The 21,752-nt window shown below is 55.8% G+C and overlaps 1 protein-coding gene across 1 annotated transcript in view; it reads left to right on the forward strand.

Annotated features, from left to right (window-relative positions):
- Nucleotides 1–1,923: 1,923 nt before the first annotated feature.
- The window catches only part of IFFO2 (intermediate filament family orphan 2), a 50,810-nt gene continuing 30,981 nt past the window's right edge, over nucleotides 1,924–21,752 (forward strand). The window contains 2 exon segments of the mRNA XM_058304276.2: nucleotides 1,924–2,298; nucleotides 2,300–2,877. Of these exon segments, the coding sequence (XP_058160259.2) occupies nucleotides 2,215–2,298; nucleotides 2,300–2,877 (662 nt within the window). The 5' untranslated portion in view covers nucleotides 1,924–2,214.

The following is a 21,752-nucleotide window of genomic DNA, read 5'->3' on the forward strand; positions in this document are numbered from 1 at the left end:
CATTGTCTTTGTAAGACTGGGTACCTTCTCTCAAGCTGATACCTAAAGAGAAAAACAAACACAAAAGTTAATAACAGAGAAGTGGACTCGTCTCAATGGATAGAATGCCCGCCTACCACATGGGAGGTCCACGGTTCAAAACCAGAGCCTCTTTGACCTGTGTGGTGAGCTGGCCCATGCTCAGTGCTGATGTGTGCAAGGAGTGCCATGCTATGCAGGAGTGTCCCCTGAGTAGTGGTGTCCCCGGTGTAGGGGAACCCTACATGCAAGGAATGAGCCCCGTAAGGAGAGCCACCCAGCACGAAAGAAAGTGCAGCCTGCCCAGGAGTGGCGCCACACACAGGGAGAGCAGATGCAGCAAGATGACGCAACAAAAAAAGATACAGATTCCCGGTGCCACTGACAAAGATAGAAGTGGATACAGAACACACAGCGAATGGACACAGAGACAGGGAGAAAGGGGAGAGAAAAAAAAAATTGGAAAAAAAAAAGTTAAAAACAAAACAGAAATTAAATTGCAATTCAAAAAATGCAGCTGGCAGAATCTGGAACATGCCACGTGTCTGGTAATTGTACACAATGCCAGCCACAGGAGATGGAAGGTGGGGTCACCTCCTCTCTGAGGTCTGTGGTGAGGATCTAATGGGGTAATGGACCAGGTCAGAGCATGCCTTTCGGAAGCTTGCTGTTTCTGAGGTCTCAATCATCTTCTCTGCGAAATGGGATAATAACATATATTTTTCCCCCGAACATATATCAAGCACTCAACAATGGAAGCTATTAACACCATTTGAAAAATAACCATAGATGTTTGCAAAATGGTTCAGGAGACACCAGGAGACTGGAGATCTTGGCTTTTATTTAGGTCAGACGTGAGTGAGTGAGTGAGTGAATGAATGAAGGAATGAATGGGAGACCGCGTCTTCGAGTTGGCTCAGTCCTCCAGGCCAGTTCCTACCCCAAGATGCCCTCTGAGGCGGTTCGTTAAAAGGGGCCCCGGCTTTGGGGTCAGCTGCATTCAAATGTAGGTGTGTGTGGTGGTGGAGAGGGAGGGGGTCATGCGGGGCCCCTGAGCGGCATCGGCCCAGAGGAGGCGAGGGTGTGATTCTGGAAGGGTCTTGGCACGGTCTCCAGGCCCTGCCCCACCCCACCGCCACGGGCCGGGGGCCTCCGTGGGTCCTGGGCAGTGCCCAGGCCGATTTCTGGAGGCCAAGGCCGAGGAGCGCAGCCCGCATCCACCGCGCTGGGGACTGGCAGGCGGAAGCGCTGCTCCATCCTGGGAAGGTCGATCTAGGCCGTCCCAGGCTGGCGTGGGGGTGGAGTGAGGATGCATCTTCGGATGCTGTGGTCCCCCCGACGTCGTGACCTTCCTAGCCAAGGTCTCCCGCATCCCAGGCTGGAGAGGACAAAGAAGCGGCGCCTCCTTCGCAGATTACGTGGGGGGGGGGGGGGGGGGGGAGGGGCGCATTAATGGGGGAAGCGATCAGCTGCCCAGACCGTCGGCCCCTTTAAGAGGCCGGGCAGGCTCTGCGGCGGAGCCGGCTAACACGGTCCCTAGTGCGGCTCTGCGGGCCGCGACTCCTCGCCCGCCTGGCGGCTGGAAGCGGGCCGCAGGAGCTGGCGTGGTCCAGCCGGGGAGGGGGCGGAGCCAGCGCTGCGGACAGCCGGTCTCTGCGGCCGAGAAAGCGGCGGAGCCCGGGGGTGGGCGGAGCTACGAGGCTGTGGGTGTGGCCCGCGGCTGCGGGCTGCGGGGGGCGGGGCCTTGGGCTCGCGGAGCGCCGCAGAGGGAGGAGGGGTGGGCGGGCCCAGAGGCGAGGGCGGAGCCTGGGTCTGCAGTGGGCGGGGCCCGCCGCAGAGGGGGCGGCGCCGGCGGAGGGTCCTCTGCGCGCGGCTGCCGCGGCGCCTCCACAGCCTCCCTGACAGCCCCGGCGGCCCGACCGCGTCCCTCGCTCGCCTTGCGCAGACGCTGCGGCCTCTTCCGCGGCCCGAGGAGCGGCCGAGCGCGCCCCGCACCGGCCCTCGTCTCCGCGCCCCCAGCCCGGGGCTGCCCGGCGCCGACTCTGCGGAGGCCGCATCTGGCGCGCATCTGGAAGCGCCCCGCCCGCCGCGCTGGAGCCCGCGCCCGCCCTGGCCCGGCCGCGCCGGGAGCCCTGCCCCGAGCTGGAGCCGCACCTGGAGCCGCGGGCCCGGGGCCCTGAGCCGCGCAGCCGGCGCATGATGAACTCGCTGCTGTTCGGAGAGATGGCCTTGGCCTTCGGCTGCCCGCCGGGCGGCGGCGGCGGCGGGGGCTGCCCCGGAGGGGGGTGGCGGCGGCGGCGGGGCCGGGCCGGGGCCGTCGCCGGTGACGGCGGCCCTGCGGGACGACCTGGGCTCCAACATCCACCTTCTGAAGGGGCTCAACGTGCGCTTCCGCTGCTTTCTGGCCAAGGTGCACGAGCTGGAGCGGCGCAACCGGCTGCTGGAGAAGCAGCTGGAGCAGCAGCAGAGCGAGCGCGAGCGGCGGCTGCGCTACAAGACCTTCTCCCGCGAGCAGGCCGTGCAGACCGGGCCCGAGCTGCTGCGGCCCCCCGCGCCCGGCGCCGGGCACGGCACCGGCGCGGCGGCGGGCGCCAACGCCAACACCGTGGCCCTGGGCGGCCTGCCCCCCGGCGGCGGCTCGCACCCGCAGCACTACGGCCGCCTGCCCGGGACCATCTGGAGCTACACGCAGGTGCGGCGCACGGGCGGCGGCGGCGTGGAGACGGTGCAGGGGCCCGGCGTGTCGTGGGTGCACCCCGATGGCGTGGGCGTGCAGATCGACACCATAACGCCCGAGATCCGCGCGCTCTACAACGTGCTGGCCAAGGTGAAGCGTGAGCGCGATGAGTACAAGCGGAGGTGAGTGGGGGACCCGCCCCTCCCCCAGCCACTTCCCGGGAGCCGGCGTCCAGGTCCCCTTGGCCACGGAATGTCTGTTTGGGAGGGGGCGGCCAGCTGGTCCGAACAGGTGGGCCGGACACTGTGTTTACACAGCGCCTTACACACCCTTGGTTGTCTAGGTACAAGAATGGTGGTGCTGGCTCCGGTGGGGGACTCGGCGCCTTCACTGGCCCAGGTGCATTGTTTTCTAGGTGATATCATAACCATTGTGTTCTGTGTAATCTCACGATAACGCAGAGTGGAAGGCAGCCTTATCCCTATGTTGCTAATGAGGAAACTGAGGCACAGAGCTGTGAAGTAGCTTGGCCAGTAGTTGGTGAAGCCAGGATTTGAACCAGTGATTCTAACCACTCCTGGCTAGTCTCTCTCCCAGACTAGGCACCCCCTACCCCATCTCCCAAGGATGTAGGAGGGGAGGTCACCCCACCATGAATGGGAGAAAAGAAAATACTCTTAACCCCCCCCCCCCACCTTTTGTCCTTTGATATAAATGCGATTCTGAGTTTGCTGCCATGCTGCTCCAGCTCTGGAAGGTCCACCTGGAGGGACTGGATAACCTTCCCTACATCAGACTAGCCACAGGCTTTTAAAATGCCTCCCTTCATCCCATTCTCCCTGGTCCCATGTACATTGGGTTCCACAAACTCAGCCCCAAAGTCTCCCAGGAGGACATAAGCTTGGGCTGGAAGACTGGACATTGAATGGACCCAGACCACCATATCTGGCTTGAGCTGCAGGGCTGATTTTGGGCAGGACTGGCCAGCACATTCTGTCCTAGCCCAGATGCCCCAGCTGGAAACTGACATTACTTGCTGCCTTCGGCCCGGCGGGCAGGACTGTCTGCTTAGCTTTCTGATAAGAGGGGCCTGTCCTCAGCGTCTGGAGCCTGGGAGGGGGAGGGGCCCTCTGGCCCTGGTGACTGGGACCCAAGCGTGGGCAGCCCTCATTTGGAGCCGTGGGTCGCTACTCTAGGGCTTGGAGGATGCCCTGAGAGGGACCGACCCCTTGAGCCTTGGTGCACCTGTGAACAGGAGGTTTCCTGGCACAAGGCTTTGCCGGCGAAGGCAGGGGAGGTGGGGGCTGGGCATGGGTCTCCTTGCTTTTCCTCTCACTCGGCAGTCTGGCCACTGGGCAGAGCTCAAATGCCAGCTCCATCGCCTGCCAGTGAGATTGCTGAACCCCTCGGATGCCTGTTTCCTCATCAGAGAAATGGGAGTAATAAAATCCACCCAGTGTTGTATGAAGGGGGAGCAGGGTGGTGATGGTGACACTTTTTGGAAGGTATAAAGTACCAAACTGACGTGAAAAAAGACGACAGGCATTTGTTGAGCTAGCTGGGAGCAGAGATGCCCTGAGTCTCGGGCCCTCGTGCAGGGCATGGCTTTCTGGGGGTGGGTCTTACACCCCACTGGGAGAGGAACTACGCTCATCTCCTCAGGATAGCCTCTCTTGGGGACTCGAGCGTGGCCTGGTGGCTCGTCGGCGAGAGGCCACTTCTCTGCCCCGCGTGGGCAGCCTCATTGGGGCGAGGTAGGGAAGCAGGCACTTGCTCTCGATGGTGAAACTCGGGAGGGACGGGCCCTCCTGTCTGCCACCCTGCATGGTGTCGTCATGCCCCAGGCTTGTATTGTGTTTGTTTTATTGTGTGCTTTATGGACCTGGCTGCTGAGGACATGGAGAAGCCTTGCCCTGTCCTAGAGGGAGATGGGCTGGCATTGAGCAATGCTGTGTTCAGGTTGCACCCAGGGCGTGGGGTGTGATGTCAGCTTCTGGCACTGGCCTGGAATGGGACAGGTGCTGCCGAGGCGGGGGGTGGGGGGGGTGGGGGGGCGAACCTCTTCCCGCCCTTCTGGGGTAGGTGCACACCTTTCCGACCAACTTTTTTTTGTTTTTTTAGTTAGGCCAGTGAAAAGAATTTATTTGGGAAATGGAGGAAAGAACAGAGCTTGCTGAGAAATGGGAGAGAAAGATGGAAATACACATCAAGATTTGGTGTGGGCTCTTCTAGGCAGGGAGAGCTTGTCTAACTTTTTTTTTTCCCTTGAGGATTGGGGAGATGCATCTTTTCTGGAGCTGATTCAAGGGCTCAGTTAGATTTTCCAAAGCAAGTGTACTTCCTCCCCTTGGCCTCAGTTTCCCTACCTGTAAAGTTAGGTGGGTAGGCTAGAACTGTTTCCTTGAAATCCCAGATTTCCTCAGAGATGCTTTAGGGGGTCCCTTGAATATTTATTTTAAAATAATAAAATGATAATACGGTCATAAAAATGTGCTCACTCACATTTAAATTCTCAACATTAATTTGTTGGTGCTCATCAACATGTAACTTGTTAGTAGTTGTCCCCTGTTTAAAGACTCTCTCCTGCCCTCTCTTTTATCTGAAGTGTTCTGAGATTCCAAAGCAAGCTGCTAAAAAACTGTTCCCATTTGTAGCTACTTACCTGTGCCTCAGGATATTCTTGATAGTCTGCAGCCCAAACCAGAGACAGAGTTGAACAGGATGCAGAATTGGCATTCATAATCCCAATTCTAAATGTTAGTGGGTCAAAATAGCCTTTTCAGTCTCATTGATTGAATTTAGAATTGGTAACTGTTATATATATATATAAATATAATTTTTTTATTAGAGAAGTTGTAGGTTTACAGAAAAATCATGTAGAAAATAGAGTTCCCATTCTCTGTTATATTTTTTAACATAATATTAACTTATACAAATAACATTCTATTTTTCTATATTTGGGTTTATCATGAGAATTTGTGTGTTTTTTTGGGGGGATATGATCAGCTTTAATAAAAAGCTTAAAAATTACTGGGATGATCTCCAGGGTTCTTCCCTGCTTTGACAGTGTATAAATCTGCGTTTGAGCTCTCATCCAAAAGAGAAGCCACTGTCTGAGGGATGAGGCCAAAGTGTTTGCCTGGACTTCAGATCTCCCAGGGTGTCTTGCATGCAGTCCCAAGCAGTGACCAATGAAGGGCCCTGTGCAAGGAAAAGAAAGGCTCCTGGGTCTTCTCTGGCCCACCTAGAGCAGGGGTTTTTAATCTTTTTTGTTCCATGGACCCTTTGCCAGTCAGGCGAAAACCACGGGTCCCTTCTCAGAATGTAGCAGCAGAGAGTTTTATGGCACTCAGCATTGGCATGTCTTTAAATTAAATTTTAGGATTATTCAAAATTATGTTTTACAACTTTCCCATAATTTCAATACCTGCTAACCTAACATGGTTCAACATTTGTTCATGTGGTCATTTTCGGCAAACATTTAGAAATTTGAGTTTTCTCTCGGTAACATAAAACCAGCCCTGCCATCCTTACCAGCCTTTCTGCAGGCAATTATCCACTGCACCCAGAACATGCTACAACAACATAAAAATCATACTAAGACCACACTCTGCTGTGTATTATTTAATAAATTCATCACACCGGCACCAACATGTTCCTACAAGAATGTTTTTTTGAATTTTCAATTCAAGCTCATGGACACCCTGAAATCTCTCCATGGACCCCCTGGCTAAGGATCCCTGACCTAGAAGAAGTTGTGGCCTCGGTAACCCCTGCTTGCTTTTCCCAAGGGCAGCCTGGAATATGTAGCTGTTTTCCAAGTGGGAGGTTTTTGAGTGTCAGTTTCATGATTTTTTTGCCATATCCATATATGTATCCTGTGTTGTTCCTTATGTAAAGTATTTTTATCAGTCTTAATGAGGTATGATTTTCATCATAAAGTTCCCAATTGAATGATTTTTAGTAAATTCATAGTTGTGTAACCATAACCACAATCTAGTTTTAGAACTCTTGCATCACCCCAGAAAGATCCTTCATGCCTGTTTGCAGTTAATCCTTGTTCCTACCCCTTGCCACAGACAACCACTAATTTACTTTCTGTGTCTGTAGATTTGCCTTTTCTGGACATTTTTTGTAGATGGAACCGTACAATATGCATTTTTTGAGGTTCATCCATGCTGTAGCATGTATCAGTAGTATGACCCTTTTTATTGCTGAATAGTATTCTTCTGTGTGGCTAGAATGTATCTTGGGTGCCACCAGTAGTACATGAACCATGCTTTGGAAACCCCAATCCAAACCGGAGCCCCTGACCTGGGTGCCCAGGCCCTGGCTCTTTTCATCGCTGCTTTGATTTCCCCTCAGCCCTCTACCGTGTGGGAAATGTGGTCGCTGAAACTGTAACTCAGACAAGGTTGTCAAGCGTTGATTTGGAAACCAAAACAAACATCTCTATGATGTTGCCACCCATTGCCACGAAAATATCCTGTTCTGAGTTTGCATGCTGGGGGCTTTTCCCTGGGAGATTCCTCCTGACTCTGTCTGAACTTTGAACAAGTGGAGAGTCCTCTAAATTGGCATTCAAGAGACCCAGTCCTAGGTCTGGCTCTGCCACAAAGAGCTGTGTGAACTTGGGCCAACCACTGCCTTCTCTGGGCCCCAGGTCCTGCACCTTTACTTGAGGGGCTCCTTTAGGTGCCCTCCCAGCTCGCTGCACAGTGTATACAGCGGGTCTGTGACTCGGCTCAGGGCTGATCTCCCTGTTTCCTGGGATGACAGTGTTCACTATGGGCTCCCCCCTCCCTGTCTCCTCCTCGGATGACCAGGGACCAGGCTTGGAGCATGGCCCGTGCTGCCTGCCCATCCCGGCTGACCTGAAACCATTGCTTCTCTCTGCATTGGCTCCAGAAAGAAGCAGGAGGGCTTTGTGGTTCTCGAGAAAAAGGACCCTCTAGCCTGGCAGCTGGGGCAAGAGTTGTCCAGGGGCTGACTGAGAGGGCACCAGCCCAGCAGTTTTTTTGGGGGGCTTGAGGCTCCTGGTGTCGTAACCCCTCCAGCCCTCCTGGCCTCCTGGCTTTGTTCCCTACCCCTGCAGGAGCGGCCTGTTTGACGGGTCCCTGGTGCCTGGAGTGACTGGGCGTTGTGTTTGAGAGCTCGAAAGCATCCTGGTGAGGAGTTAGCCTGGTTTTCAGGTGGGATCTTCCTTCTAGAGCCCTGGAGTCCAGAGCAGGGTGCCTTGGGGAGATTCCTGGGACCCAGCCACGGTGACCGCAGCAGCTCCACCTCTGACTCTCAGATTGATATTCCGAGACTCTATTTGGAAAAAAGTTTCTGCTATTTAAAAAGGAAGAGAGGGAGGGAGGGACAGAACAAGCATGCCCATGATTCCTTTGAGTACTTTCAACTTAGAGATGGGGAAACTGAGGCCCAGGGGGAGACTAACCCCTAGGCCCAGCTGGGCCTACCCCACAACACCTCCTGTCTGCTTGTCAGAGCTTTCCTCGCTGCCCGGAGGTAATGCCCACAGCCTCTGCCTGTGGTCTGGGTTTTCCAAAATTCTCTCCACCTTTTTCTGTGTCTGCCCTTAAGCTTTTTTTTAGAAGGCACTTTTCAGGATGGGAGGGACTTTTGCCACAGCTATTTCTGATTGTGAGCCGGAAGGGAGGTCTCCAAAAAGGGGTGGTGGGTGGGTAGGTCAGCTGGAATGTGCCCTGCCTTCTCTGTCATGCCCCAGGGTGGCCCTCAGGCAGGTGGACGCTGACCCCTGGATGTCCCAAAGCCAGCAGACTGTCCCAGAAAGCTGGCCAGAGGGCTCTGCTCCCTGCCATTTCCCTTGACACGTTCGTTATTTCTGAGGCTCCACTGATATGGATTCTTTATTTCTGATTTGCCAGTGAAGCAGCCTGGGGTGGCAGGAAAAGGGTGAGAATTCCATCTCTGCCACTGTCTGTGTGACTATGGGCAGGTTGCTAGGCCTTTCTGAGCCGTCTGAGCCAGGTTTCCTCCTCTAAGAGAGGGCCGATAATATCACTCCCCCAGGTTTTGGGAAGGAAAAAATGAGCTCGCATATTGAGGCACCTGGGGCTCAGTAGCTTGCGGTATGCACCGCCCTCCCCCCACCCCATGTCTCTTCCCTTAATTTATAGGGTTTTCTTGGCAGGGCCCTGGACTGCCCAACAAATCCATTTCAGGAGACATAGCCGGGCTCTCTGTCCCATGGAAGGCGCCAGAGATGGTGTTGGGGGCGGAGGGAAGAAGGGCTGCCTTTGTCCAGCATCTAGGAAGAGCTTCTTCCTCCTCTTAGCAGTTGATTTGTGACTCCGGAAATAATCCCCCTCCGCCCCACCTCCTCTAAAGAAACACACAAACCCCCGTCTCGCTCTCGGAACCGAGAGCCGCACTTCAGGCTGGGCAGGAGTGCTCTGGGGACAAATTTGGGAGGGCTTTTCAGAGCCTCAAGCTAGAGGGAGAGGAATAGGTCCCAGAAGAGAGAAGTAAGCAGGAGACAGCTGATGCCGAAGATTCCTTCTCAGGAATGTGGGCCGGCTCGGGCCGACCGGATGCACGGCCCCTGGGCTCCCCATGCACACGCGTGCACACGCAGGCGCTCTCCACGCTTGTGGCCCACATCTCCATGTGGGGCCGTAGTTGAAGGACACAGAGGAGCAGCCAGGACACCCCGAATTTGAACAGCAACCCTCTGCCGCAGCGAGATACGATGACTTCCGGGGCATTGATTCAAGCGTGCCACGTATCGGGGATACGCAGAGTTGTGGACTCGGCATTTACAACCCTGGCTTTGATCGCATCGGGGCGATGGTGCCAGGCTGCCGCTCTGCTTATTTCCAGGGTCGTGGGTGGTGAAACGGGGATGCAGCCCTGTCCCCCTCAGTGCTCAGGATTAGATCGCCGCTCTGTCCTGACTTTCTCTCGTCAGGTGTTCCTGAGCGCCCAGCTCCTGTCCCCACAGCCCCCAACAGCCCGACTCCCAGTGGGATGTGTCTGCCTCCCCCTCCAACTCTAAGCTCTGCGGGGACTGGCTTCTTCGTCTCGAACATCCAGAGTTCATGCTGAGCAAATATTTGGGCTGCGAGGGAGTGCCCTGGGCCCGGCTGCTGCGTGTCAGACACCCGGTGGGGGAGGGGATGCAGACGACACGGCCTCTGCGCCAGGGCCCTCGGCGGCTTGTGGAGGGACGCGCCTGGGTTAGGAGTCGGCAGACCTGGGGTTCAGTCCCCACGCATCAATTCGACAGGCGTCTAATGGACGTGCACCACTGGGCGCCAGATCCCAGGGCCACCCAGTCCTTGCCTCCAAGAAGTGGGTCCAATTGTATGTCCTCCCATGGCCCACTGGGTGGACTGGGGGAGAGTGTGGGCTATGATGTGGACCATTGACCATGTGGTGCAGCAGTGCTCAGAGATGTATTCACCAAGCGCAATGAATGTCCCACGATGATGGAAGAGGTTGTCGTTACGGGAGGAGTGGGGTGAGGGGGGTGGGGGGTATATGGGGACCTCATATTTTTTGAATGTAACATTAAAAAAAAAAGACAAAAATAAAAGTAAATATAAAGAAGTGGGTGCAGCACAGGCATTAAGGCTGGCAGTCTTGGGCTGGTCACTTGGCCCCTCTGAGTCTCAGTAAAAGCAGGATGCAGAGCTCTACCTGAGGTTGCGGGAGGAGTAAATGAGCGCTAGCACTTTGTAAACCACGGGAATGCCATGGGAGGATTTCACAGGGCGAGAGGGGTGGGCACCCCCAGGAGGCGAGTGGTTCTGCCGGTGAGGTGGGCAGAGCCGAGGACCAGGCTGGAAGCCGGGCGGGGGGGGGCGGTGGCCACGCCCTTGCTGGCAGCATCTGTGGGTCGCACATTGCCACACTGCTAGGCGCTTCGAGGGTTTCGGGCCCGATGGGAGGAGGCTGGTGGAGATTTCTGATGCTGCGGCCTGCCTGCCAGGAGAGTGCCCGCCTGCCACCCACACTGGGCAGGGGGTGCCTGGCTTCCTGGGCAGGATGTGGTTTCTCACTCTAGTCGCTGGTACAGGAGAGGGTAGTTGTCACTCAGTACTGAGCCTGGCACGTACATCTGGCTCCCCTGAGCTGCTGTGGCCTGGGAGCCCAGGTCCCGGCCCTCGCCCGCCTGTGGTGTGGCTTTGCTTGGCCCTTCTGGGGCTGGGGATGGCGGGGGCAAACCCGGAGTTCCCGGGGAAGGCTGCATTCTCTGCTAAGCTTCTTGGAGCAGTCCGGGGTCTGTGCATGCCGTGTAGTCTCTCTGCACCTTGGTTTGGTTGCTCTGCAAAATGGGGATGAGGGTACTTATGAATCTGCATCCTAGGGTTGATATTTAAAAAATTGATCTATGTACCTTATAAAAAAAGATAGTTTAATAAAAAAATTTTTTAAAGTATAAAAAATAAAATAAATTGAGATAATAGATTTATGAAACTATTTTGGAAAAAAAAGGTTTAAAACTAAATTCCCATGATGTCATAGCTGCCATTTATCGATCACCAGCCTCTGTGATGAGTTCTTTAAATAAATCATTATAGCAACTGCAGGAGGAAGCAATCAGATGTGTCTGTTTTACAGATGAGAGGCTCAGAGAGGTGAAGAAATCTGCCCCAGATCTCACTGTAAGTCCAGTCCGGATCTCCAGACCCCGAGTTCCGTGCTCTTCCCAGGAAGAGGTGCAGGCCGGCTGGTCCATGCTGCCGAAAGGCCGGCCCCGGGAGCAGAGCTCAGGTCGAGGGGGCGGGCAGGAGGCAGGGCTGGGACGGGACGCGGGGCTCTCCCCAGCGCCTGTCACAATATTGCCAGAGCGGGTGGCAGAGCAGGAGGTGGCAGAGCAGGAGGCGGCTGCTGCGCTGGGAAGTCTTCCTGCTGTCACTTTACAGTAATTATTTCTGAGGAAGCAAATGAGTCACTGGCAGTGGCAGGCAGGCGAGCCTCCCAGGCCACCGTAGGGGGCCCGCCTGGCCCTCCTGCTCTTCAGAGGTGGTCCTAATGGGGGCAGACCCTGGGAAGGGGGTTCCTGGTCGGCCACAGAGGCTGCACACCAGGCTGGCAGGGGGAGGGATGGGTGCAGGGGACACGGGTTGGTTCCCATCAGGTGCTCCCCACGTGGTCCCGTTTAAACCTTGTAGCAGCTCTGCGGGGGAGATGTGCCGGGTCCCAGGTCACGTGGCCGGGCCAGCGAAGCCAGGGTGGACGTGGGTCTTAGACTCCAAGTGAAGGCTCCTCTTCTCGTGCCTGCCCCACTTCTCTCTGACTGATAACAAACAGAAGGACTGGTGGTGGCGTGGAAGCCGTCCTGGGCCAGGGCCCCTCTAACTTTTGCTTTTGATTGGTGCTGTGAACTTGGCAAGGGTACAGGGAACTGGTTTCATCTTTTTGTGCCTTGGACTGGGGAAGATGAAACTGCTGCACGTGGATGTCTGAGGAGCCACAGATCTGCTGTTCTCGGTGTGCCAGGAGCCCAGAGTCTGGGGACACAGGCAAATGTATCAACCATGTGACAACGCCATGTGACAAGTTCCGGCTGGAACCCTGCCTGAGCATAGCAGGAGCACAATAAATATTTATTAGCTAATTAATTTGTTATGCAAATATTTATACACTGTTTGCTCTCTGCCAGGCTCTCTTCAAAGCAATTAAAAAACAAACATTTAATTTGTGTAACCTCATAACTCTTACGAATTGGTTCCTACCATTAGCCCATTTTAGAGATGCTGACAGCAAGGGAACTGGGCCGAGTCACTGCTCATAAGTGGCAAAGCCAAGATTCAAACCCAGGAAGACAGGCTCCAGATCTGACCTTTTTCCAACTACTCAGAAAAGGGCATACCCATTGCAAGCAGCTTGCCTGCTCCAAGCTTTAGTTTTCACTTCTGTAAAATGGGGATAATAAAATTGGCCTCGTGAGACTGTTTGCAGGACTAAGTGAAGTAAGGCGGGTGGAAGCAGTTTGTAAATGTGTGAATATTGTGCCTGTGGGGTCTAAATGGCTGCAAGCTCTGGGCCTTACCCCTCGTGTTTCTTCTCCAACTTTCTCTGCATCCTGGGGCTGTTTGAGGCTCTTGAAATACCTCGTCCACCCCTCACCTTTATATTTATGCCTCCCCTGGATTCCAAAACAAGCTCTGATGGGCTGTCGGACAGAAATTAGACAGTATGGAGCAGAGCAATTGTGTGAAACTCCAAAGCCGGGAGGAGAGGGGACGGCAGAGTGTCTCTACTGCTCATCAGTTGTGTGACCTTGGGAGAGACTTTTGCTTCTCTGAGCCTCTGATTCCTTATCTGCCCAATGGGGATAGTTGTGCTACAAGGTTTGCTCAGAGCCTTGTGATTTTCACATGAAATGGGGGGTTCTGGGGAGAGGAGCAGGGATGGAAATAGAATGGCATTTGGGCCTTGGCCCAGGCAGGAGCCTCCATGGCCGGGCTGGGCAGGGGCTCTCTCTGAGCTGTGTCTGAGATGCTTGCACAGGGCTCTCTGGCCTGCGTGCTCTGCCTTCGGGATGTGCAGGTTCACACAGCCCCCCGCTGGCCCACTGCTCTCCCCAGAGTGGCCCCCACAGTGGAGACATTGCCTTCCGCCCTCCTAATTGGCCGTTTTTATTACTTGAGTTATTTAAGACAGTTCTTGGCTCCCTGCCACCTGTTTGCTGTCTTGGGGAAAGGGAAGAGCTGCTGGTCTAAGTGGACCTTACGAAATTCCCCGGCAGACAGGCTCCTCTCTGGGCAGGGTCAGTTCATCTTCCCACGGCCCATTGGGGCCCCTCGTTTTGCCCCAACTTGCTTGTGGTAATGGACAGAAGGTCATCTGGCAGGGGATCGGGGGGAGTGGTACTGGAATAGCTTTGAGAAAGGCTTGTTGCAAAGTCAGACTACTTGACCAAAGAGCCTTGGAGCTCTGGGTGGGACCCTAGTAGGACCCTGGGATGCCCTAAACCCAGAAATTCTGGAAGGTGCCTGAGCCAGTGTAGGGGCAGTCAAGGAAGGCTCCTTGGAGGAGGCGTCAACTGAGTTGGGTTTGAAGGCCCAGTAAGAGTGGACAAGAAGGGGGAAGGGCACTCCAGGTGGAGCTTGGCAAAGGCCAGTGGTGAGACGCGGTACCTAGGACCTGGCCACCCGCCCTTCTTCCCTTTCTTGTCCTCCCCCTCCTTGGGGCTATCCCGGCTCTCCTTCCTCTTTTGTTCTCTCTCCTCCTCCTCTCTGCTCCCTCTTTCCCTTCCTTCTTATTTTGGCCTTGGCTCCTTGTGGCTGTCTCTCTGAAGCAGGAGCAGGGCTGTGAGGAGGGGCTGCCGGCTTCTGTCCCCCCGCCGCACCCCCAGCTGAATGCCAGGCCTCGGGGGGTGGCTCTTTGTCTGCTGCTGGGGCTTTGTGTGCCCCTGTGTGTGTGCGTGCTAGCACGTGTCGGGGAACCCTGTGCGCTGGGGCTGGGGTCTTGACGTGGTGGGGGGCAGAGAGACTGCCTCGTGAGGGGGCAGGGCAGCTGCCAGGTCTCGGAGCATGACGCTGGCTCTAGGGGAGCCCGCGGCCTGCCCGGCCCCACCAGGCTCTAGGGCCAGCTTCCCCCCCTGACTGTCCCCCCTTCCCTTCACCTGTGGCCTTCTCTTAAAGGCAAGCCTGGAGGTCATACAGCAGGGGAGGATCTGGAGCCCAGGCCTTCTTTCTCCTGCCCCCTGAGCAGGGCTCCTTCCAAATGCTTAGCTCAGGGCTCCTTCTGGGGGCTGCTAGTCTTTTAAAAAAAAAATTTTAGCAGTTTTATTGAGATATATTCATATACCATACAGTCTATTCAAAGTGTCTAACGAGCGACTTTTAATAGAATCACAATGTGCGCATTCATCACCACAAACAATTTTAGATCAATTTCCTTACTACAAAGAGAAAAACTCCACACCCCTCAGCAGTCATCTCTCAATCCCTCTGTGCTGCTAGTCTTTTACGGAGGCGTTTTGGAAACTCCCAGAGGCCAGAGCACTCAGTGAAGAAGCCTCTGCCAGAGGCATAACTTGGAGCGTGTAAAGTGGGGTCCACGGAGACCAGGCCCTGCTCCTCCGCCAGACGTCCCACTGGATGCCGCAGACGGGCCTTTCTAGGCTGTTAAGTCTGAGGTTGCCCCAGGGACTTGTCTGCTGTAACGAAGGCTCTTCCTTGACTTTGGCTTGACTTTGGGGTCTTGGGGTGTTGACTGACTGGCTGACCTGTGGTCGCTATCTGCTAGCCCATGGCGTTTCTCTGTGCCTCAGTTTCCTCTTATGCAAAATGGGGATGATGAGACCACAGGGTTGTTGAGAACCTGTTCTTGCCCCTCGGTCTCTGGAGTTAGCCCTGGAGTTGGAAGGTTTGTGAATTTTGATTAAAATGTTGGAGCTGAATGAATTGTAAAGTTGATCTTCCTTTCCCCACAAAGACCATTTTCTCTGTGCGCCCAGACTGGGAGTGTGTACTGACAAATAGTATTTTGGAATTTGTGTATGTCTTTGCATGGAGAGTCTTAATATTAAATTGCAATTGGGTTTACACTTAAAGGAAATACTAACATTTAAAACCTTATCTCAAAAAAATAAACAAAAACAAAAACATTATCTTAGTTGGGGAAACTGAGGCCCAAGCTCAGCAGGCCACTGGCAAAGCGAGGATTAACCTGATGCCAAGTGTAGGGGGCCCCAAACTGGTGGGTTGTTCCTCCCTGAGCCTGGGTAAGGGGTAACTAATCCACAGTTTGTTTTTTGCTCTTTCTCCCTTGGTATTTCCTGTCGACCTGTGGTCGAGGCCTTTACTTGCCTGGGTGGGAGCTCGGGCTCTGGAGTGAGACTGCCTGGGTTTGCATCACCTCTCTGAGCCTCAGTTCCCTCATCTGTGAAACGGGGATGATGACCTTAGCTCATAAGGTCTTAATGAGGATTCTGTGCCTCTTAAGTGTGGAATGCAAAATGTGGAGCTGACACAGAGATGGCTGTCTAAGCCTTCGCTGTAATTACTCTGTCCTTTCTGCCCAAGCCTGGCCCTCCCCAGCCCCCAGGCTTCAAGACAGTGAGAAGTTTCCACCCCTTCCCCTTCCGGCTTCAGACTGGCCCTTTGTGTACAGGACGCTCCTTTCCCCGGCAGAGCCGCCTGCCGGGCGGGCACAAAGAGGTTCAGTCCCCTCTCCCCATAGACTGCAGCCCAGGGTCACTGGGCGGGCAGGACCCAGAGCCCAGGCTGTGTCCAGCACAGTGTGTCACCTGGAGCGTGTGACTTCCAGGCCTTGTTGGAGGGGGCTCTGAATGGGGGAGCTCAGTCCCTGTCCCTGCCTCCCTGGATCTCACAGAATGTCTGGGAGGGGCCCTCTAAGTCGCAGCCTCCTTCTGTGGGTCCAGCTGAGAGGCAGGGGGAGCTGGGCTTTGAACCTGGGCCTGGCGGAGTCCTCACCAAGAGTTCTTTCTGCCCCACTCCTGGCTCAGCCTCCCAGGCCGAGGAACGGGCCTCCGTTCCTGGTCCTCTTCCTTGGACAGGGATACTGAATCGGAAGACGGGCTCGAGGCCTGCCTTGCTCTCTGCAGGCAACGAAGCAGCCCCGTCATCCTTCTGGACCTCTGTAAGTGACGAGCACATGGCCTCTGAGTTTTCGCCCAGCTCACAGACTGCCCCGCGCGAGGCCTTGTGGGAGCGGTGACGTCGAGGGCTGCCTTGGCATTGCTTTCCAGGGTTGACGTCAGGGCAGCCGGGTTTAGGGTTTCATCCGTGAGACAAAGGCTGCTTTGTGGTTTAAGTCCAGGCATCTCACCCCCCAAGATGGGAAACAAGGTGGAAGAGATTACAGCAGGGAAGTCCTGGGAGGCTCGGCTTGCCGTCCTCTCCTCCGGGAAGGAAGCCGTGATCTCACGATCCCATCGGACCCAACTCGCTCGCAGGCGTCCCGTGTGCCCCCTATGGTGCTCAGAGCCTCGTAGGCATGATCCTGAGAACATTACAGAACTCCCGAGAGGTAGCTGTGGTTGTGCTTGTTGTACAGATGAGGAACCTGAGTCACGGCAGATGAAATGACTTGTCCCTTCTCTTAGCTAGAAAGTGGCAGAGTTGGCATGTGAACTCGGGGCTCTCTGGATTAAAAGATCACCACTGGGTGCCACCACTGTTGAGTCTCAAGTCAGGCCCAGCTTCATAGGGTTCTTCAGAAAGCCACGACACCCTGGGGGGAGGCTGGAGCAGGTAAACCTTATGAGTTTGAGGGAGCCATAGCTTTGATTTCTCTTCTCAGAATTCAGATTTGGGTCACTGTGCTTGGGGTGTGTATGTTGTATATGGATTGTTTGTATGAGTAGGTGTGTGCCCATGCATGTGCAATTTAGAGGAGGGCATTGGATAGTAGAGAGTTGGTAGTCACAGGAAAGTGATTCCAGGGAGGCCTTGTGGGCAGATGTAAGGAATCATTGCAGGGGACCCCGAGGGCCTTCTGCTCTTCTTTTTCAGGAATTATCCACTTGATCATTCATTCATTCATTCATCCAGCATTTTCTGGGTCCCTGAGCTCATGTCCTTTACTTGGGGCCTGAGGATAACACTGCATGAACTGTCCCCTAACCCTAACCACCAGGAAGCTTGCCAAGTGACAGTTAAATCAGGGCAAGAAGTCCTTACAATTGTTTTGTTCCTTCACCCCTACCCCCTGCCCCACACATGCTTTTTTCCCGAGAGAGAAGGTGACTTGCCCAAGGTGACACAGCAAGTTGGTGGCAGAGTGAGGACTCAAAGCCAGGTCTGTGGACCCCAGCCCTATCCTCTCTGCCCTCTCCTATGCTAACATCTGGCTCTCACTCCCAGCTGGCTACCTGCTTGCCCAGCCCTTCCCTGCTCAGCTATTTTGTTATAGTCTTGGGCTTTTCTGGAGTCCTCCACAGCCTCTGTCCTGGGAGAGTCCAGCGATGACCAGCATGCAGGCCCTGGCCTGGAGCTGAGCTTGGCCTGCTCGGCCTGAGATGGCACCCCTGCCCTCTGGACATCGGGTTGGCAGCTGCCCGAGCACAGAGGCTCTGGAGCCCTGCTCTGCTTTTCCTTGCTGGATGCTGACCTTGTCCCCAGGGGCCTCTCCAGAGGTCATTGTGCTCCTCCCTGCCTTGAAGCTAGGACCAATGTAAATCCTCTTGACGATCTTCCTGCCTAAGAAGGCCTTTCCGGAGCCTTCCCCCAGGTGTGACTTCCAGTCTCCCTGTAGCCTTGTCCATGTGGAAATGCTTCCTGGTCTCTAGCTACAACCTCTAGTGTTGACTTGCCCCTTGTTGAGCCTTCTGTAGAGTTGGGAAAGGAGTGGACACCAATTGCCCAATAACGACCCCTCCTAGGTTCTCAAGGCAGTACCTCTGGCCCCTAAACCCCAGAAGCCTGTCCTCTTCCTGCCTAAAATTCCTCTTTCTAAAACTTCCTGGGAGAGCCTGTGTCCTGATGAACTCAAGCTAGCTGCAACATGCTCTTTGTGTAGAAAGGGCCTGGCTGGTCTCTTTAGGATCCATCAGGAGCAATACACCTGTGGTCGTTCAGCCAGCCGTGATAGAGCTGGGCTTCCTCCTTCACAGGGCAGTGCTCTCTCCATAGTTTTCCAGCCCAATAATGATGGCCAGTGGCCTTCTGGCCTGGTGGTTCCTGCCCTAGATGGGTGTCCTGACTCCTGTGAGGCCTCGGGGAGGCACGTCACCTCTGAGGGGTGGTGCACAGAAGGCCTGGCCGTACGACAGTGATTCCACCACCAAGAGTCTGCGAACTCCTGTGGCTGGGGCTGGAAGGGGTTAAGCAGTTCTGCCTGCAGGCGCTGGACGCCCAGCTGGTGTCCTGGCCGGTCGGACCAACCAAGCCATCTGGCCCGACAGCTACCACCCTGTGTGCCATCTGTCTCAAGGCAAAGTCACCGGGCGGAGGCCCGCCTGCCAGCTTGTGGGTCTGCTGGGGTGGCGTGGACCGGGCTGTCCGTGTCCCTCAGAGGCCAGGCCAGTTGGAGAAGGCCCACCAGGCAGGCTGCCCTCTGACCATTCTCCCTCCTGCCTTGGGCGCGGTGACTGATGGTGTCTCCCGGAGGCAGGAGGGAGAGTCTGATCTCCAGGGGCAGTCAGATCTGCCTTGCGCAGATGGGTCCAGAGAGGTGCAGGCCAGGCCCAGGGCCACCCAACAAGTCACTGCAGGTGGAGCAGGATTCGCCCAGGCCCTGCCCTCCCTGCTGGGCCCCACAGCTCCTGCTGACAAACTCATTCATCCAGAGAATGACAGCTGAGGGCGTACTGTGGGGAGGCGCTGGGAGACTGGATCCAGACAGTGTGCCAGTCCCAGCAAGGGGGACAGAGCCTCTGACGGGAAGAATGCCACAGCTCAGCCAAGCCCAGGGTCTGGACCCCGTGATTCCCTAGAAGCTTGAGGTGGGGGCTGCTTGCCGAGATGAGCAACAGCATACCAGGTGCTTGTGGGATCCTCCCAACCCAGAGAGGCAGGTACACTGTTGTTCCCATTATACAGATGAGAAAACTGAGGCTCAGAGAAGTGAAGCCACTTTTATCAGATCACACTGGAAAGTGGCCGAGCTGGGCATTGACCTGGGTCTGTCTGACGCCCAAGTGTTTTGGGAGAAGAGGCAGGAGCAGGAGGCTGGGATGGGTGCAAATGGCCTGGCGCTGAGTCCAGGCCTGGGCTTGCGGCCGAGGACCAAGTCTCAGGAGGAGTGAGACCCCAGTTGGGTCCGAGCTGAGAAGAGAAGCTGTGTGGCCCTTCGGCGTGGCTGGGGTTGGCGCCGCTCTGCCTCCCCCCCTGGGCATCTCGGAGCATCCCTGAGGTCTGGGTGACTCCCTGCCCCTCCGAGGGCCTCAGGCTCCGCCCTCCAATGGGGCTGGGCCAGGCCGACGGAACCTCACCCTGGAGGCCACGCAGCCAGTGCTGAGGGGGTGCACCCTGACCCCTGGAGACCTTGGCGCGTGGTGGGAGGGGCCGTGCCCACTGACCTTCTCCCTCCCATGAGAGGCTGCACAGAGACCGGAGCCCAGGCTCGGGGGCAGGCAGATCTGGGTCCCTAGCCAGTGGCCCCCACTTCATAAGGAGAGCAAGGGTGCAGGTGTCTTGGGGGTTTTGAGCTTGGGCTCTGGATTCAAGCCCTGCCTCTGCCTCTTCTGGGCTCTGTACTTTGGGCAAGGCACCTTGCAGCTCTGAGCCTCAGTTTCCTTATCTGTAAAATGGGCACGATAAGAGCACCCGCCTCCCAGGACTGTTGTGAGGATTGAATGAGTTAGTGTGTCCAGCACTAGGTGTTAACCACCATGACTGTGGAACCCTGGGCAAGTCACTGCACTGCTGTGAGCCTCAATTTCCCTAACAACAGAATCGGGGGGAGGAAACGGAGAGGCTCCAGTAAGATGTGAAGCCAGGGCTTGACCGTCTTCTTTGCTGCATTTTGCCCCTGCTCCTGTCTTGATGGGACTGGCCTCCTTCTCTCCTGAAAGGGGTACCCCTGTCCCATGGGGGTGCAGGAAGAGCACTCTGCGTGTACATGTGTGGATCTGTGTGTGCACATGTCATGGGGGGGCACCTGCCCACTGGTTCATACCAAGGTGAATGCTCAGGCCCTGCCCGAGACAGGCGGCTGGTGCTAAGTCATGAGTCGGTCCCCTGGAGCGGTGTTTAGTCACTAATCCCTCTCTTGGCACAGGCCATTGCCGGTCTAATTACCTGATCCAGCTGTGCCCGGAGACTTCCTGGCCAGTTATGACAATTACAGTGCCACGGATACAGGCGGTCCCTGCCACGAGCCACCCTCAGTTGCACAAGCCCCAAGTGTAATTGGTTTCCTTGGTCCTTGTCACTCTTCTCTCCTTCCTCCCTGTGATTGCTCAGGAATGGTCTCCTCCCCTTCAGAGCACTGACCTGGCTCCGGGTCCCAGCTCTGCTGCCCAGGGCTGTGGGGCCCTGGGTGTGTCACTTGACCCCTCTGAGCTTCTGTTTTCTCCTTTACAAACGGCCTAGTCTTCGGAGCGTCTCTCTGACCTACTAGGGTCCTGTGTCTGTGATTTTTCTTCCCACCCCACATGGAGCCTGTTTGTTCTTGCCTCGCCTCCGTAAAGGTGGGGTGATTCTCCCCATTTGACAAACGAGGACACCGAGGCCTGGTGAGCTGGCTTGCTCAAGGCCGCAGGGCCTTGGATTCGACCTTGGGGGGGGGAGGCTGCCATCTCGTGCCCCGGGGCTCCACCTGCCCCTCGTTTGTCCAGTTTGTAGATGATAAGGGTTACTTGGAATCCCAGGCGGCTTGGATGTGTGAGCGTGACTGGGGAGCTCACAGGGTGCTGCAGACCCTCAGGGCTTACCTGCGGTGCAGCACCCTCCTTGGAATAAACAACAGAGCCACCCAAAGTGCATATTAGGTTTTCCAAAATAGCCTTGGGAGTTGCTGTTTTTCTTGAAGCTGTAAACATACCCCTAGGTGGGGCCTCCACACCCTCCTGGGCCCAGGCTCCCCGGGCTTCCTGCTTCTTGTCCTGGGGTCCCAGAGTCCTTGTACCCAGGCCTCCTGCTGGCTTCTGGGCAAGAGCCGGAGCCCTGGAGGCTAAGAGCTGGCCATTGAGGGTGGGGGCAAGGGGAGCCAGAGAGAGAGTGTGTGCGCGCGAGTGGGGGCGATTCCTTTGGAAACCTGTCCTGGCCTGAGCGGAAAGGTGAAGTCCCGGGGGTGGAAAGCCAGGGGCACCAGCTTCCCATCATCTGCCCCACGCAAGGTTGGCCCAGGTGCCAAGGTGGGTTGGAGGGATTGGGAAACTGAGTCTAGGGGAGCTGGAGGTGCTGCCCTGGAAAGCGCTTTGGGCTCACCTTCCCCTCTCTCGCTGGGAGGGAGAAGACTCAATCTACTTTTGTGTCCCCAGCCCTTGGCTCGTGTGTGGGCACTTGGGAAATGTTTGTTGACTCTATCGTGGGGGAAAGAAGATGAAATCCTAGTCAGCAGGCAGATGGAGCTGTGCTGTGGCTGCCGCTCTGAGGCTGCTGGGCTTGGGCGTCTCCCAAAAGACACCCAGGGCGCTCGCTCAGGCTTCCTCCATGCCGGGTCT

This window comes from Dasypus novemcinctus, chromosome 9 (genome assembly GCF_030445035.2).
Source record: "Dasypus novemcinctus isolate mDasNov1 chromosome 9, mDasNov1.1.hap2, whole genome shotgun sequence".
In the NCBI taxonomy this organism is placed as follows: Eukaryota; Metazoa; Chordata; class Mammalia; order Cingulata; family Dasypodidae; genus Dasypus; species Dasypus novemcinctus.